Source organism: Oryzias melastigma, linkage group LG10 (assembly GCF_002922805.2).
Source record: "Oryzias melastigma strain HK-1 linkage group LG10, ASM292280v2, whole genome shotgun sequence".
Taxonomy (NCBI): domain Eukaryota; kingdom Metazoa; phylum Chordata; class Actinopteri; order Beloniformes; family Adrianichthyidae; genus Oryzias; species Oryzias melastigma.
The window spans coordinates 20,837,209-20,851,213 of record NC_050521.1 but is presented as its reverse complement, the minus strand read 5'-3'; the positions used below and the strand labels follow the sequence as shown (position 1 = coordinate 20,851,213).

The following is a 14,005-nucleotide window of genomic DNA, read 5'->3' as shown; positions in this document are numbered from 1 at the left end:
TTACAGTTGACTTACAGTTGATAAAATTGATATATATTACTGGATTGACCTTTGCCTTTTTGCTGCTGTACACAGTAATGTTTGCATGCATGCACCCTTCCTATGCGTTGAGTCACATCAACAGAACGCTGCTGTTCCAGTGTGGGACAGTCAGGCATCAACCACAAAAATTGGGCTAACTTCCTGATTTCTCAAGCGATTTTCACAAAACATGGATCAATCATGGAAAACTTGAAGTATATTTAAATATGTACTATTTCTAAAGATTAATATGTAAACAATGCAATAACTGTGCTTTCTGGTGTTACATGTAACACACCGCTTTCAAATTAATAAATATCAATTAATACATCGAATATGACCTAAGTGTGAATTGTATGCATGACAGCGCAAAAATAAAATTTATGATTATAAGTTTGATTCCACTGGTATTTTCTTTTTACATGTATTTTTTGCTGTGAGTTTCATTATTTCTATAGTGACTTTGCATTATCTGTAGGATTTTTGTAGCCTTGTCTACAATTAATTCTTTAAAATAGACCAAAAAAAAAATTAATAATACACAGTGTAAGCATGCCTGTGTTTGGTGTAATTCCTAAGCAATTCATGACACATGCTCTTGTCACCTCACAGAGGAAATTATTTGTCAAAAACAGAAAGTAGAAGTAAAAAATCTTCCAGTTTGGCACTTTTTGAGTAAACGTGTGTGTAGGAGGAATGGTTTGGAATGTCACAAATCTCTTCCTCAACATTAAGTCTATTCTGTCCAGATACCTAGGCTCATAATTGTTCCATCAAGCCCGTAACTCTAGAAACCAGATCGATATCATCAGAAGAAATGAATGTCTCAGTAGAAGAACAAGGGATGGGCGTGTGGGAGGCTTCTGCAATGTAATTGAATACCAAAGGGTGTGGCAAACCTAATGCCATTCTTAAGGAACTAATCAGAACATTGATAAGTCAGAACACAATGTGAGTTAGAACAATGTTAATAGATTTGTCAGCATTCCAGCATATGTTTGCTAGATTATGAAGAAATGTAACATTAGCTGCGCAGAGGAACACGGGCGCTATTTTCTGCAGGTGGTAAATACTCTTGTGATGTTGTTTCAACACACCAGGACAGTCATATGCTGCACGACTCCTTCTGACAAACACACTGTACGTGGAACTACTTGATGCACACTTTGCTCTGACATGTGATTTTATCTCCTGTGTTTACTTTATTGAGCACTTCTTACGATCTTTGCACTGTCGCGCTTTTAGGTGTTTAAAGTGATTAAATCAAAAGCTAACGGACACATTTACACGCCGAGTCAACCTAACATCGTTTTCTTTCACCGCCCAGTGATAATGTTGTAGTTGGGCGTCAGTGTTTCTGTGAAATACTTTACTGCATACGTTCTCGCCCCGTACCGATACCGCCCACATTTAAAAGGGCTACACATCGCAATTAAAATGCAATAAAAATAATAATAAACAGCTTCCGGTGGTTTACAGTGAATAAAGAAATCGTACACAAGGAGTACATTTATATAATTTCAAAGTGCGTATCTTTTCTGTACACGAAATGTAGTTTGTTTACATTTCATGTGACATTTACCTTCAGCTAGCTAGGCTAGCTTGATAGCTAGGCGCACATATTACTTCACAAAAAACACGAAATACTTGCATTTCTTTGCTGGTATATAGAGGTCTTCGGTTCGTGGTCTGACAAGGTCCTCGGTGGGGTTGGTCCTGTGAAGGAAAATGTGCGTAAAAGAATCTATTTGACGTGACCTCCCACAATCAGGAAGTTGGAATGTTCCTACGCGTCAATGCGCATGCGCTACGTGGATTACGTAATGAAAGTTGGTTCAGTCTTTCATTAAGGAAAGTAACACGACATATGAAAAATATATGAGGGATTAAGAGTCCTGTTCGATTCTACCTGCTGTCAAAAATAAAATAACTCTATATTATATTGTACTTATAAAACATTGTCACTATAAAGGGGGGAAAATTCAACACTTTTAACAGTTCAAACATGGGGACATTGGATTACAAAACATAAAGGAGTAAATTTGTTTTTGTAAGTTGTGCAGTATGTTTTGAATAGTTCCAAAACATAAAAAAATATAAAGGAAACTACTGTGAGACTGAAAAGTGGTTTTAAGCCAATTTCTAGGGGATTATTGGGGGTTTTCCCAAAACTGTAATATATATGAAATGCAGAGTCTAAGAAAGAAAATCTAAATTTGTACATAGCTTATTTTCAAAAACAATCAAATGTGATGTTTCCATAATTTATTTATTCATATTACATTTTTTTCTGTTTTCACAAACGTCTATCTTTGAAACATCCAAACTATGCAATTATATGTTTATAATTTGTTAAATGAAAAAATACTTAAAAACAGAACACCTCACAAAATAAAAACAATGCAAAATAGTGTAATAATGAATAATATTAGGCAGAAATAATAAATAGGGTTTTTATAAACATACATGTGTCCAAACAAATGTTTGGCAATGATTCTTTGAGAAAAACTTGAGAAGAGAGAGAGAGAAAGAGAAGTAAATAAAATGTAAAAATAGTTGAAGCCACCAAACACGATTTTGTGAAATCACTCAGAGAAGAGGTGAAGCAAGGAAATGAAAAAAATCCCTGCAGTTTCCTAAGAAACCCCCATGCTGAAGGTTTTAAAGAAAACAAGAAAAGCTGAGACTTGTCATTTAAGTGATGAGGCAGGTGTCTAAGTTCCCCTTATTCGATGTGGGTTAAAGGGGAATTACACTGTATAAATAAAACATTCTCTTGTTAGCCTCCACAACTTGGGTCCTCTACCAGAGACCTGAGCTTGAGTCTCTCTGCTGTTTTCTGGACTGAAACATCTGAGTTTTTTCCACAGATCTGCTTTAGTCCTTCAATTTAGGGGTAACTAATCACCCTGAGCACCACTCTCAGCTGCACCTTCAAGTTTTCTCTGTTCTTCCCTGAATCCTGGATATTTCTCCATTTTCTTATGCTCCCTCTTCCTGATGTTGCCATCACCTGATATTAACCACTAAAACGGTTGGATGGTTTGCCAAAGCTATCTGGAAGTCTCGCAGAACCTTTGCTCTTTCATTCTCTACCACTTATGAGGGAGTTTCCCAGTCCGACCTTGGGGTTTCCTGTCCAATTTCTGCACACTTGTTCATGCAACCTATTCAAGTCATTTGGCCATCAGACCCTCCAGTTATGTCCTTGACTGTTTCAGCTAAAACTTTGTAAAACCTATATGGTCTTGTCTGGTGCTCAGTTATTCCTGTGCTGTTTGGATGAGTGCTTGTCCTGTAGACCAGCCCTTTCTAGACATTGATAGCACTTCTTGATATCAGTCACGTCAGTTTGTATGGCAAGCCTTTTTATCATTAAATCAATATCCTTGATATCAGGCTGTTTTTAAGCCTAACTTCCAAAAGTACCACTTGTTTACTAGATACAGTCAAAACAGTTAACTAATGTATAAAAATGTTCACTAGTATACTAGTGGGCCCTATTTGTGGTTACTAATTAACTATAGACCATCTAAAAAGGCCACTAGTTAATTTGTTACATGTAATTATTCTACAAGTAGTAATGCTCCTTTAAAGCTCACTAGTTTACTAGTGTGCCCAAAATATCATACTAGGTTACTAGTGACGCGCAAAATGTTAACTAGTTTACTAGTGAGACGCATGTAAGTCTTACTAGTTAACTACTAAGCACAAATATGGCCCACTAGTAAACTAGTGCACATTTTTAAGCATTACCAGTTAACTAGTTCACTATTTTGGATATCACTGGTTGTATTAAGTTGTACTTTTGGCATTACTAGTTATATCAAGGATATTGATTTTAATTTAAAAAAAATGGCTTGCTTGTCCTCTCATGATAATATGTCCTCTAGTTCCACATCTTCTGTGCTCCTGAGACATTCACTGAGCTCTCTGTCATTTGGGGCCTTGAGCTTGTATTCATACACACTAATCCTTGGCCTCCTTCCCTATTTATTTAAATAGCACAAAAAGCAAGACAACCAAAGTAAAGAAAAATTAATTTATTTCATAATTGTGTTTATCTTGATCTAACATAAATACAAAAAAACCTTTCACACAATTGAAAAAAAGTATTTCATTTTGTGATTCAAAAAAAAAAAAAAGGAGATTGTGGAGGACCCCTCATTCATGTCATGAGTGGTTCCAAGTGGTTTGCTCCAAATTCTATCATAATGAGGCAACCTGCAAACAGAGAAGAAAAATGTGTCAGTTATGAATTTAAATATTTTCGTTTTAACAAAATGCACGTGTTGATTCTGTACGTTGGGTGTCTGGCATACCACACATCCATTTCTCATAAAACAAAGTGACATGTGCAGTGAAACCAAGAAGGGGAACAAAAGTTACTGAATGAATGGCATCATACTGTATGTAGGCCACCCTCCAACACACCTTCCTAACCATAAATGCAGAAAAAAAAACATCTTTCAAGTTGTATGACAGTATCGGTGTTTGCATTTATCAGAATACTAGATGACAGTTAAATCCTCATATGTTTTTAATAGATTTTTGAGAAATCCAAGCAGGAGTCATAAATAATGCACTTGAATATTTCTAGATGAGTTAAATAAACATTAATATTTATAAGATTTAAAAGTAAACTTTACAAAACTATAGCATTAAGAAGAAAAAAGAAAAAAAAAAACACCAGTTTGCCTACAGATTTCTGTCTAACGAACTTGCTGTAGTGCAATTCATTAAAACTGGTGAATGATTTATACGTGTAAATGAAAAGAAACCAGAAAATATTAGAAGAGTAAAATAATATTTTCATTCTTTGTCTTTCTCTTGATCTGACATAATAATATCAAAAGAGAAACAAAGTGTAGATTAGTTCTTCTTTCCGTAGTAAAATAATCATAACCTCTTTTTGTAAGCAATGGAGTAGAGTATTTGATCATTTCAAAATAAGTTCTAAAAAATGTACTTACATTACGAATAATTACAGCACATTTTCTTTGCTGTTTGTGCTTTTGTAGCTGGATGTTGTTAATAAATTCTTGGCCTTTTTTTCCCACCAGGAACCTACACCTAAAAAAAAAAATAAATAATCGTAAATGAAAGAAAAATACAGTACAGAGATATATAAACATGATGGTTCTTTTTACCCTGGGTATTGTTTGGCATGTTGTTGGAAAGGGTCGTGCTGTCGTTTCCAGTTTTCCAAGCCACCGCCACAAGTGAAGCACACCACCTTGTCTCCTTTTCCTGAAATGGAACATTTTAAACCTAATTAAAGCCTCAATCTGGTCCTTTTTTTAATCTATTTTAAGGGGGGACAATTGGAGCAAAGCAACCCTGCCCCCCTCATCCAACCCATTTCTGAGAGCTCTCTGTTTACACCGTCTCCTACTAGCTTACAGCCCCTAACCAGCTGCACAGTTTTGATCAAGTTATCAATTGTTTACAAGTGGATGCATCGGAATAGAGCAGAGCAGGGAGTCAGAGTATTTTATACATCACAAATATATTCTTTTTAACAAAATGTTTTAATTTGCTCTCAATTCACAATGATTTCAATAAAGAAATACTGAGAAATACAATTATGTCCTCCATTGTTAGAAAAATGGCACCAGAACACATTAAAAGCACAAAAAACACAATTTTTAATCATAGTGGGTGTGCTTTGTACTCATTGATTACCTGTGCTGTAGAAACCAGCCTCAGCAAGTCTCTTAGGATCAACAGGATGTTGGACACCATTAAAGGTACCAAGTCTTCCAGTTAAAGTCTTCATGCATGGAGGACAATCTTTCTCAGTATAGTCACTCTCCTCATCTTCATCCATCTGTAGTGGTACATTTCCCACATTGTGACCAAGAATGAAGAAGCAGTGGGGGAAACTTCTGCTGTGTTCCTCCCAAGCGTTGTCTTTGAGATCTCTGGCGTTCAGCGTTCCACCACAGCAGAAACACTGCACCCGATCGCTCCGTCCCACACAGAAGAGGCCCGCTTCGGCCAGATCTTGCGGATCGGTGAAAGGCCACGAGGAGAAAGTCTGAAGACGAGCCTTTTCGCTCTTCATAAGCTGTATCACAAAGCGAGGTATCCCATCAGCCATTGCTTCAGTGCCAGATTTACAGGTTGCATCTTCAGTTGCTCTTTGGTCACTAAAAACAGAGGAGAAACATGTGGGCAGAAGAGAGGCTGCCATTGTCAGGAAACCTGAAAGAAAAAGGTTCAATTTTAACCACTTCTTCATTTGCACAATGTATTTCAAGCTGCATTGTATTAAACGCCACTTGTTTAACACTTGTATTAAGTTTCAGTTGTGGAAAGATCACACTTTTTTTAAGCTTCCCCATTTAGTGGTGTTTTTTAAATATCTAAGGTTTGCAACATTTGATTGAAATTTCACCACTTAACTGTGAAATATACTTATACAGAACGTGTATTTTCATAGGTTACTTTCAATATGTTATCAAGGTCTATTGAAATTTTTGTAAAACATCAAAGCTAAATATCCAAAGTGTTGAAAGGCCAGCTTGCATCCCAAGTTTAAACTGTACTTTTATTTAAATAAATTATTTTATTTTCTCGACTTACACCCAGTTCTAAAATATCGTTATTATATATATATATATATTTAGGATTTTTTAAAACACTCAATAAAAATGATCAGTATAATTTTAAGTCACTAACCATTACAGTATTTATTACATGCTATTGAACAAACCCCCTAAAGATATATTTTTTCTGAAATAAAAACTTTCAAATGCACTGTTCCGCATTATTACTCACAGCATAGTTCCACAACATATGATCTATCTAAATAACTAAAACGTTAATTTGTTTAATTTGTAACATTAGGAGGTCATTACTGAAGCTATTCCAATTCAAAAACATCTCAACAAATGAAGCAAAAAGCTGAAAATGCTGAAGTTGATAGCCAGCTAAAATATTATCTAAATGCAAAAATTAGCCTAAAATTTTTTTTTTAAAGGGAGAAAAAAAGCAGCATGTAGCTGAAACAAATCGATAAACTCCAAGATATCCTAAAAACTGAAGAAAGCTTAAATTTGCCAAAACAACTGGTGTGTAAGTATTAGCTAAACTCCAAAACAGCCTAAAAAAAAAAGAAAAGCCTAAATTAGCCAAAACAGCTAGCAAGACAAGCTCTTTCCTCATGATTCCCGCCCAAACCATGACTCCACTACCTCCTTGCTAATATCATAGCCTTGCTGGGACATGGGGGCCATCCATCAACCACCTTCTAAGCCATCCATCTGCATCCTTGGTTGCACGATACTCATCGGTGAACCAGACTGTTTGAAAATGCACTGCAGTCGTTTCTGTTTGTGTTTTCAGGGGGAAGCCCACTTGAAGGTTACAGTGGAGGATGTTACACCTAGCTGTTCGTAGTACTCCAGAGACACCAGCAGCTTCAAACACGTGCTTCCTGCTTTGTAATCAGAATCAACCGCAAATCTCTTGAAAGTACAACGATCACGCTTAAGTCTTCATGCAATATAAGATAATTTTCTCGTCCAAGTCGTTTACCTACAGTATAACACGCTTTTTAGCAGCAGAGAGATCGTTTCTCTTTCCTATTTTACTTGAAAATGTTGGTCTGCTTAATAATGTGGAACGTATTCTTTAGCAGTTTTACTGAACTCACTGGGAAAACTAATTTTCACAGATGTCTGAGATTGATTTGAGTAATCCAAAGAGAGCAGAGAAACAATATCATCAAAATATTTAGCAAATATTTTAAATACAATTTGCATAATAATTGCAAACACACAGGATAAACAAAAATGCTGTAATTTGCATGATTCAGGAAGGAGTATTGCTAAAAAAAAAGGAAAAGACTTTACCTTTCTATTCTTGTTTGAAGGCTTTACGGATGAATTTTCAGGAGGTGATTTCGGTCGGGCACTGACGAGAAACAGTTTTTCAGTGAAACTGTTGATGAGAATAAAGCCCCAGGCTTGTGACGTAGCTGAATAAGGAAGTGAAGATACCAGTATGTGCATAAGGGCTTTGGAGGGTAGTTTCCCTCATGCCAGTTTGACTTTTTCATACCTAGTTATTTGTAGTTTGCTTTCAGAGGGTTTGCTGGGGAACACAAGAAAATGCTCAATTTAAAATACAACCTTTTGAAAACTGCATTTTACCTAATATTATTTAAATTGGACATCCTGTGTTTATGTTCTCTGATTCACTGTAATTTTTTAAATTGTTAACATGATAAACGTAATTACAGAAGATTCTGAAGGAGAAAAGCAGCTCGTGCTTTTCTCATATGATTGTAGTATTTATGGGGTAAGATAGATGTCAAAAAGAAATGTATTCGTAAAGAAAAAGTTGTATTCTTAAAGTAAAAATGTGTTCACAACTTTGTATTTATAAATAAGACTGTTTTTATGAATTCAGCTTTTTCTTTTTTTATGAATGCGTCTCTTATTGACTTGGTGAAACACTATACAGCTATTTATACATATATTTATGCTTGCAAATTGTCTTTTTGTCCACTGATGCCAGAGTTGAAGGCCTTACCTCTTAAATTTAAGTAGCATTTTCCTTACACCTGTAAGGAATTTTGCAGAATGGTTGATTTCTGGTGGTCCAAACATAGTGGACACAAATTAGTAAAAGATTACTTTAAGTGATCAGAGTTAACAGAGATCCAAAAAAATAAACCAAAAAAAACTTTTTGCTATAGAGGAAAATTAGGTCAGACAGAAGTGGATGGTCTTTTCCTCATTTTTTTCTCTTTCCTACTCATCAAAGTCATTTTTATTTCCTACAGTAGTAAAGTTTCATTAGAAATATTCCAAATCATTATGTCAGATGGTACCAAACGCAACTGCATCTATTAACCAAATCAGCAAAACAAATATTAGGTGGTCATTTAAAAGAAGTGAGAACATTTTTTTTGCAGAAAAAAAAATATACATCTGTTGGATATCTTATTATTTAACTTTTTCTGTAGAGTGATGAGTGCTGGTCTGAGGGCTCCATTCCTCAGCACTACAGCTCCATCTAGTGGGCGCCAGGTTGTATTACTCCTCCTTTGAAGAAGCTTTTCTTCACTAAAATTCCTCATATAGTTGAATTTTTAAGCCTTTTGTTTGGTTTCGGGAGAAGTTAGAAAAAAAATATGGATACTTTGTCATTTGCTGACTTTAAACTTTGGAATATATCAGGTGTAATTTCAAGAAGAATATTATTCATGAACATTTTCAGGGGAACTACTGCTTACTAAAACTGACCTGGATGCCTGAGCATTATTTATTGTTAAGAAAATCTATATGAAAAAGTGGAATTTATTTTATATTTTTGGGCTTTTTCCTTCTTAAGTTTCAGTACATTTTGGCACCTTTATTATTGTGACTCCCAGTTATCTGACAAAGACAAGTCCTTACTCTGATGAGGGAACAAACCTTGCTTCTACTTGAGAAGTCCCTTTTGGTGAAGTTCCACATTTGACACTGGAGTCTCAACCCACTGCTCAGATGGGACTAGTACCTGTAGCATCTTTATCACGAGCTCCTCTAAATCAACATTTAGGGGCATTTTCACCTCTCAGTTTCTTTTCTGGTGGCTTTTCATCTACTAGCACACAAGGGTTTTTGACCACATCCAGCCAGATGTTGTCCTTTCGGTCAGGTGGAGAAGATCTACAACCGTGGCATTGACAATATGTTCCCATCAGAATTTTCTATTGAGTCCATCCAGTTGGTGGGTTTTTGTTTGGCTATCTCCATGGTGATATGATGATGCCAGCCCTGATTCCCTACCGTCAAAGACTCTTCATGACTAAAGCCATGATGAGGAAGTCTGGCTAAAGTGCAGTGTCCTCAAATTGGTGGTTCTTGTAGTAGTTTTCAACCTGTTTTTTTTTTTTCTCAGAAAGCATTGAAAATTCCCACTTAATGGAACCCTGTCGTCTTGACTGGACCCAGCAAGTTGTTTTTCCCTTTTTGTTCTCTTAAACAATGTTGTATCTTGAGCATTTTCCTTTTCTTATGGTCAAAATTAGCTTTATTTTCTCTTCAATAAACCTTTTAAAATTATGAACAAAATGTATTATATCGTGTGTTTTGTTACATTATGGCCACGATACTAAAGATGAAAACTAGCTTTTGGCTTTTTTAATGCAGTTTTTGAAATCACATTGTCCCTTTTTAACTAAACTACTATTTTTATTATTAGACAAGTATGTCATACATAAAGGAAATGAGGTAAGAAAAACAGGAACCTTAACACTCCTTTCACTGATGGAGTAAAAAGAATGATTCAACTGGGAAGTTCCATCTAGAAACTCATCCTGTTACATATTTCTGTGTTTCAGAACATAAGATGAAGCTTTCCAATTAAGAAGATTTAGCTCACTTCCTGGAATTTTGGAATGCTGTTATTACACTCTATGCGTCATTAAGTCGTCATTCTGAACCAATGGCTAAATTACACACCTTTCTTCTCACCCTATCAAAATCACATTTCAGCTTTAGAGTCATGGATGTTTAATTCTCCACATTCCTGAAGGTTTTGCTGGCCCTCCTTCACCAGGAATGATGCATCGGGATGATCTGGCCCTTAAGCATTTTTTTTTTCATCTGTGGTCTTAACCCACGCATGAAGGGCGTCATCAACCCAGAATCTAATCGCCAAAGATTTATTTGTTTCTACTTATCTCTCTGTATTATAAATAATCATTATTCATATTCCTAACATCTCTCCTTATTGGAATGTGATGAAATCCTGTAAATTTCTGGAATGTTCTGACCTGGACTGTACATGAAAACTCTGGTGTTAGAAAACAGTTTGTTTCATGCTAATTTTTGCTTTTATACAAAATGCACACAGTTATACTAAATACATTTTAATCAAACGTTTATGGAGTTGCTTTTACACAAACATCTTAAAAAAAAAAAAAAAAAAATTCTTATAAAGACCACACAGTGTTAGAAACTTTTTGAGCTTCTGCAAAGTCTGAACATCCCACCTGGTAGGTGGATCAGGGCGATCCTACGCTTTCTCCAGAACATTACTGTTGCTTCCCCAACACACAAAGTTTCACTATGAACCAGTGAGCTGGAGGCGATTTAAGCCACAGCTGAAACAGCATCATCCCTCCACGAGGCGGCGAAGGATGTTTCCCAGTCCACCCTTGGCGATCTGAAGGGGCGTCTTCTCCTCCTTGTTCTCGATGTAAATGCTGGCCCCATGTTCCACTAGCAATTTGGCGGCTTCTACCCGTTCCTCGTCGCATGCGAGGTGGCTGAAAGAAGAAAAGAAGAACAAGAAAATTCTTCCTGATTGTGGCGGATATAGAAACACCTTTGTGAGAATATCTAGCCCGGACAAATTAAAATATGCTTCTATATGAGATTAATTGACTCATTAAACTATCAGGAGACACCTACAGAGGGGTGTTGCCCTGGGAGTCCTGGATGTTGGTGGAGGCGCTCTGTTTGAGTAGCAGCTGGATCAGGCGGTAGTTGCCTTTGGCAGATGCTCTGTGAAGAGGAGTCGACTGCAACTTGTCTGTGGCATTGGGGTCCGCTCCATTTTCCAACAGTAGTAAGGCAATCTGAGAACGGAGGATTGTGTCAGCCTGATGCCACAGATATTTTAAGTTCAGTGACTTCCCACAGGCAGGAAGTTCACAATCTGATAAACTCAATTTGCTTCTGACAGCATGACGCGTTTGCACATTTTTGTAGATTAAATCCTGTGATAGATGTGAGGCTGGAACGTTCTGGAAATTAATGCAAAAACCATAATCAGCACAAAGGCTCACTGTGTTCATTCTTAGGAAGGATTTGTTTTTTGTTTTTTTGGTAGTCGTTGTTCTACTTAATCCCAACTTTCTGTTGAAAATTTAGAGACATTCTTAATTTTTTAAAATATATTTTTAACTAAATTTAACCTTCATCAGCTAATGTGGATTATCATTGAGCATCTAATTTATCCCTGGAAAACCCAAGAACAATTTTCTTCTGGGCTGTTAAAGTTAACATGATTTTTTTTTTTTTTTTTGGAGAAGAAGCAATTAAAGCAAACTACTGAAATGAATAATAAATAAATACATTGCCGAAATAAAATAAAAAAGTGGCCAAAGTAAGCCGATGGGTTCTCCAAGGATAATCATTTTAATATATTTTAAACAGGATTTCTGTAGGACTTCATTAATTCATCATCACCTGTACTTCAAAGCTTCTGCTAACAGAGTCAGCAGCCAAATATTGACTCATACAATAATTGTAAATCAGGTGACAACAGATCTGCTAACAAATGTATAGATTCACTATTTAGGTGTCACAGTGGGGCTAAAAAGGGCCTCAAAAGTGCTAAGTTCACTATGAATAGATCCACAATCTACTGTAGGAATTCATGTAAAGTACATATTTTTTAATTTATTATGTCTTAGCTTTAAAATAATTAAATTGTTTATAGCCTACGTGTTAATTTGTGGATCAAAAGATTAACATTTATGCTAATCAATCTGTTGATGTGGCAATTCCTAAAAGGAGCAGCTAAAAGACAAATAAAGTTAAATAAGTCACACATTTTATACAGATAAACACTGAAATTTTGATTCAGTGAAGCAGCTGTAACTTTGCTTAGATTAGACATTCTGCACATTTCTCTAGGTGAAATTCATGTAATGCAGATTGTCCTGGTTTGAGATTCCCTGCAGATTACTAAACATTACCTCATATCTGTCTTTAGAAGCAGCATAATGCAGAGGCGTGCATCCATTTTGATTAACTGAGTTCAACTGAGCCCCTTTGGATATCAAAGCTCTCACTATGTCCTCTCTGCCTGCAGACGCAGCGATGTGTAAAGGTGTCCATGAGGCCTGTAAGACGACAAATACAGAGAGGGAATCGACAGTGTTTTAGTCACATTTTACAGTAAAAGGCTAATAAATTCAATATTTTTAAGCTTTTTACACACTTATGACAGTATGATGAACTTCCCTGCTATAAAGAATTTCAAAATAATCACTGCAATAAAAAACACCAAAATAATAGCTACAACAACACAGTTAGTGTAATTTCAAAATAAAGAGCTTGTTTTTTTTTTTTTAATAACCAGTTTCTGATTAATTTTGGCTCAAGTATTAATACGATTTACATACTTAAGGTTTTATTTAATAATTTTAAATGAATAAAGTTGGGACTTTTAATTTGTAAAACAAGGAAGTCCTACAAATTAAAAGTGGCTGGAATCCATTGTTGTTGGAAATAATACAATGAAGAGTAAATTCAGTCGTGGATTTAGCGAACTAATACTGCATTTGAAGTAAATATGATTATTTTCTTTTAACCAAAAACTCATAAAACATAAAAATATAATATAATTTAATAAAAATATAATTAATTCAAGACCACCTACATCATCTTGCAGATTCACTTCGACTCCCAGGTCAAGCAGAAACTCCACAATATTGGTGTGTCCAGCAGAACAAGCCCAGTGAAGAGCTGTTCGGCGGTCCTGAAAACAGTTTTTGAGTACTAATTAAATGAATAATCAAAAGGTTATGGTGAAAATGATAGCCGTATGCTGCTCTTTACCTGATCGATTTTGCAGGCAAGTGTTTTGTCAGAGAGAATACACTGTTTTAATTGATCGAACTGCCCTGTATACGCATAGTTACAAACCTCCACATTCGACACCGACCCCTCCATTTAAAAAATGTCTTAAAATATTTAACAAAATGTTAAATTAATGTAGTGAGATAACAGACCTCGTAGTTTAGGTTTGAAACAGGAGCAATGACTCAGGAAATTGTGCCTGTCACATCCTGACAGATATACATTTGCTTCTTCAAAATAAAATAATATTTCTTCAGATTTATGTTGATTTTAAAAATAAATATCAATTTTGGAACAATTCAATAAATACAGACTTATTTAAATAACAAAAACGTCAAAAATAAAATAAATATACACAAAAGTACTTTATTTAACATAAAAGAAAAAGCATA

At 35.5% G+C, this 14,005-nt stretch overlaps 3 protein-coding genes across 5 annotated transcripts in view; all 3 read right to left on the bottom strand.

The window, feature by feature from the left end:
* The window catches only part of LOC112153690 (X-linked inhibitor of apoptosis), a 6,359-nt gene extending 4,516 nt beyond the window's left edge, over positions 1–1,843 (bottom strand). The window contains exon 1 of one of the 2 annotated variants that reach the window (XM_024284058.2): positions 1,673–1,843. The gene's annotated coding sequence lies outside the window, so the exon portion shown is untranslated. The remainder of the gene's footprint in view (positions 1–1,672) is intronic. The other variant, XM_024284057.2, reaches the window with a different exon arrangement.
* Positions 1,844–4,079: 2,236 nt separating this feature from the next.
* LOC112153630 (E3 ubiquitin-protein ligase XIAP) lies at positions 4,080–8,118 on the bottom strand. 2 transcript variants are annotated; one of them, XM_024283991.2, is made up of 5 exons: positions 7,881–8,118; positions 5,707–6,228; positions 5,172–5,271; positions 4,995–5,094; positions 4,080–4,245 (listed from the first exon to the last, which is right to left on the bottom strand). In XM_024283991.2, the coding sequence occupies exons 2-5, from the start codon at positions 6,215–6,217 to the stop codon at positions 4,231–4,233; spliced, it is 726 nt and encodes a 241-aa protein (XP_024139759.1). In that variant the 5' UTR covers positions 6,218–6,228; positions 7,881–8,118; the 3' UTR covers positions 4,080–4,230. The 2 variants fall into 2 exon arrangements, with proteins under 2 accessions (XP_024139759.1, XP_036069698.1); XM_036213805.1 differs by having other exon boundaries at positions 4,098–5,094.
* A 2,760-nt stretch (positions 8,119–10,878) lies between these two features.
* On the bottom strand, positions 10,879–13,823 carry psmd10 (proteasome 26S subunit, non-ATPase 10). The gene is made up of 5 exons (XM_024283992.2): positions 13,593–13,823; positions 13,414–13,512; positions 12,728–12,874; positions 11,436–11,602; positions 10,879–11,290 (listed from the first exon to the last, which is right to left on the bottom strand). The coding sequence occupies exons 1-5, from the start codon at positions 13,704–13,706 to the stop codon at positions 11,137–11,139; spliced, it is 681 nt and encodes a 226-aa protein (XP_024139760.1). The 5' UTR covers positions 13,707–13,823; the 3' UTR covers positions 10,879–11,136.
* Positions 13,824–14,005: the final 182 nt, after the last annotated feature.

What these genes read in the sequence shown, in the direction of transcription:
- LOC112153630 (XM_036213805.1), bottom strand. Translation starts at nt 6,217, where the DNA reads ATGGCAGCCTCTCTTCTGCCCACATGTTTCTCCTCTGTTTTTAGTGAC. An exon ending in GGCTGGTTTCTACAGCACAG is followed by an intron (nt 5,272 to 5,706) that starts GTAATCAATGAG and finishes GTTCCATTTCAG; the next exon opens with GAAAAGGAGACAAGGTGGTG. An exon ending in CATGCCAAACAATACCCAGG is followed by an intron (nt 5,095 to 5,171) that starts GTAAAAAGAACC and finishes TTTTTTTTTTAG; the next exon opens with GTGTAGGTTCCTGGTGGGAA.
- psmd10 (XM_024283992.2), bottom strand. Translation starts at nt 13,706, where the DNA reads ATGGAGGGGTCGGTGTCGAATGTGGAGGTTTGTAACTATGCGTATACA. An exon ending in TTGCCTGCAAAATCGATCAG is followed by an intron (nt 13,513 to 13,592) that starts GTAAAGAGCAGC and finishes AACTGTTTTCAG; the next exon opens with GACCGCCGAACAGCTCTTCA. An exon ending in AAGTGAATCTGCAAGATGAT is followed by an intron (nt 12,875 to 13,413) that starts GTAGGTGGTCTT and finishes GTCGTCTTACAG; the next exon opens with GCCTCATGGACACCTTTACA.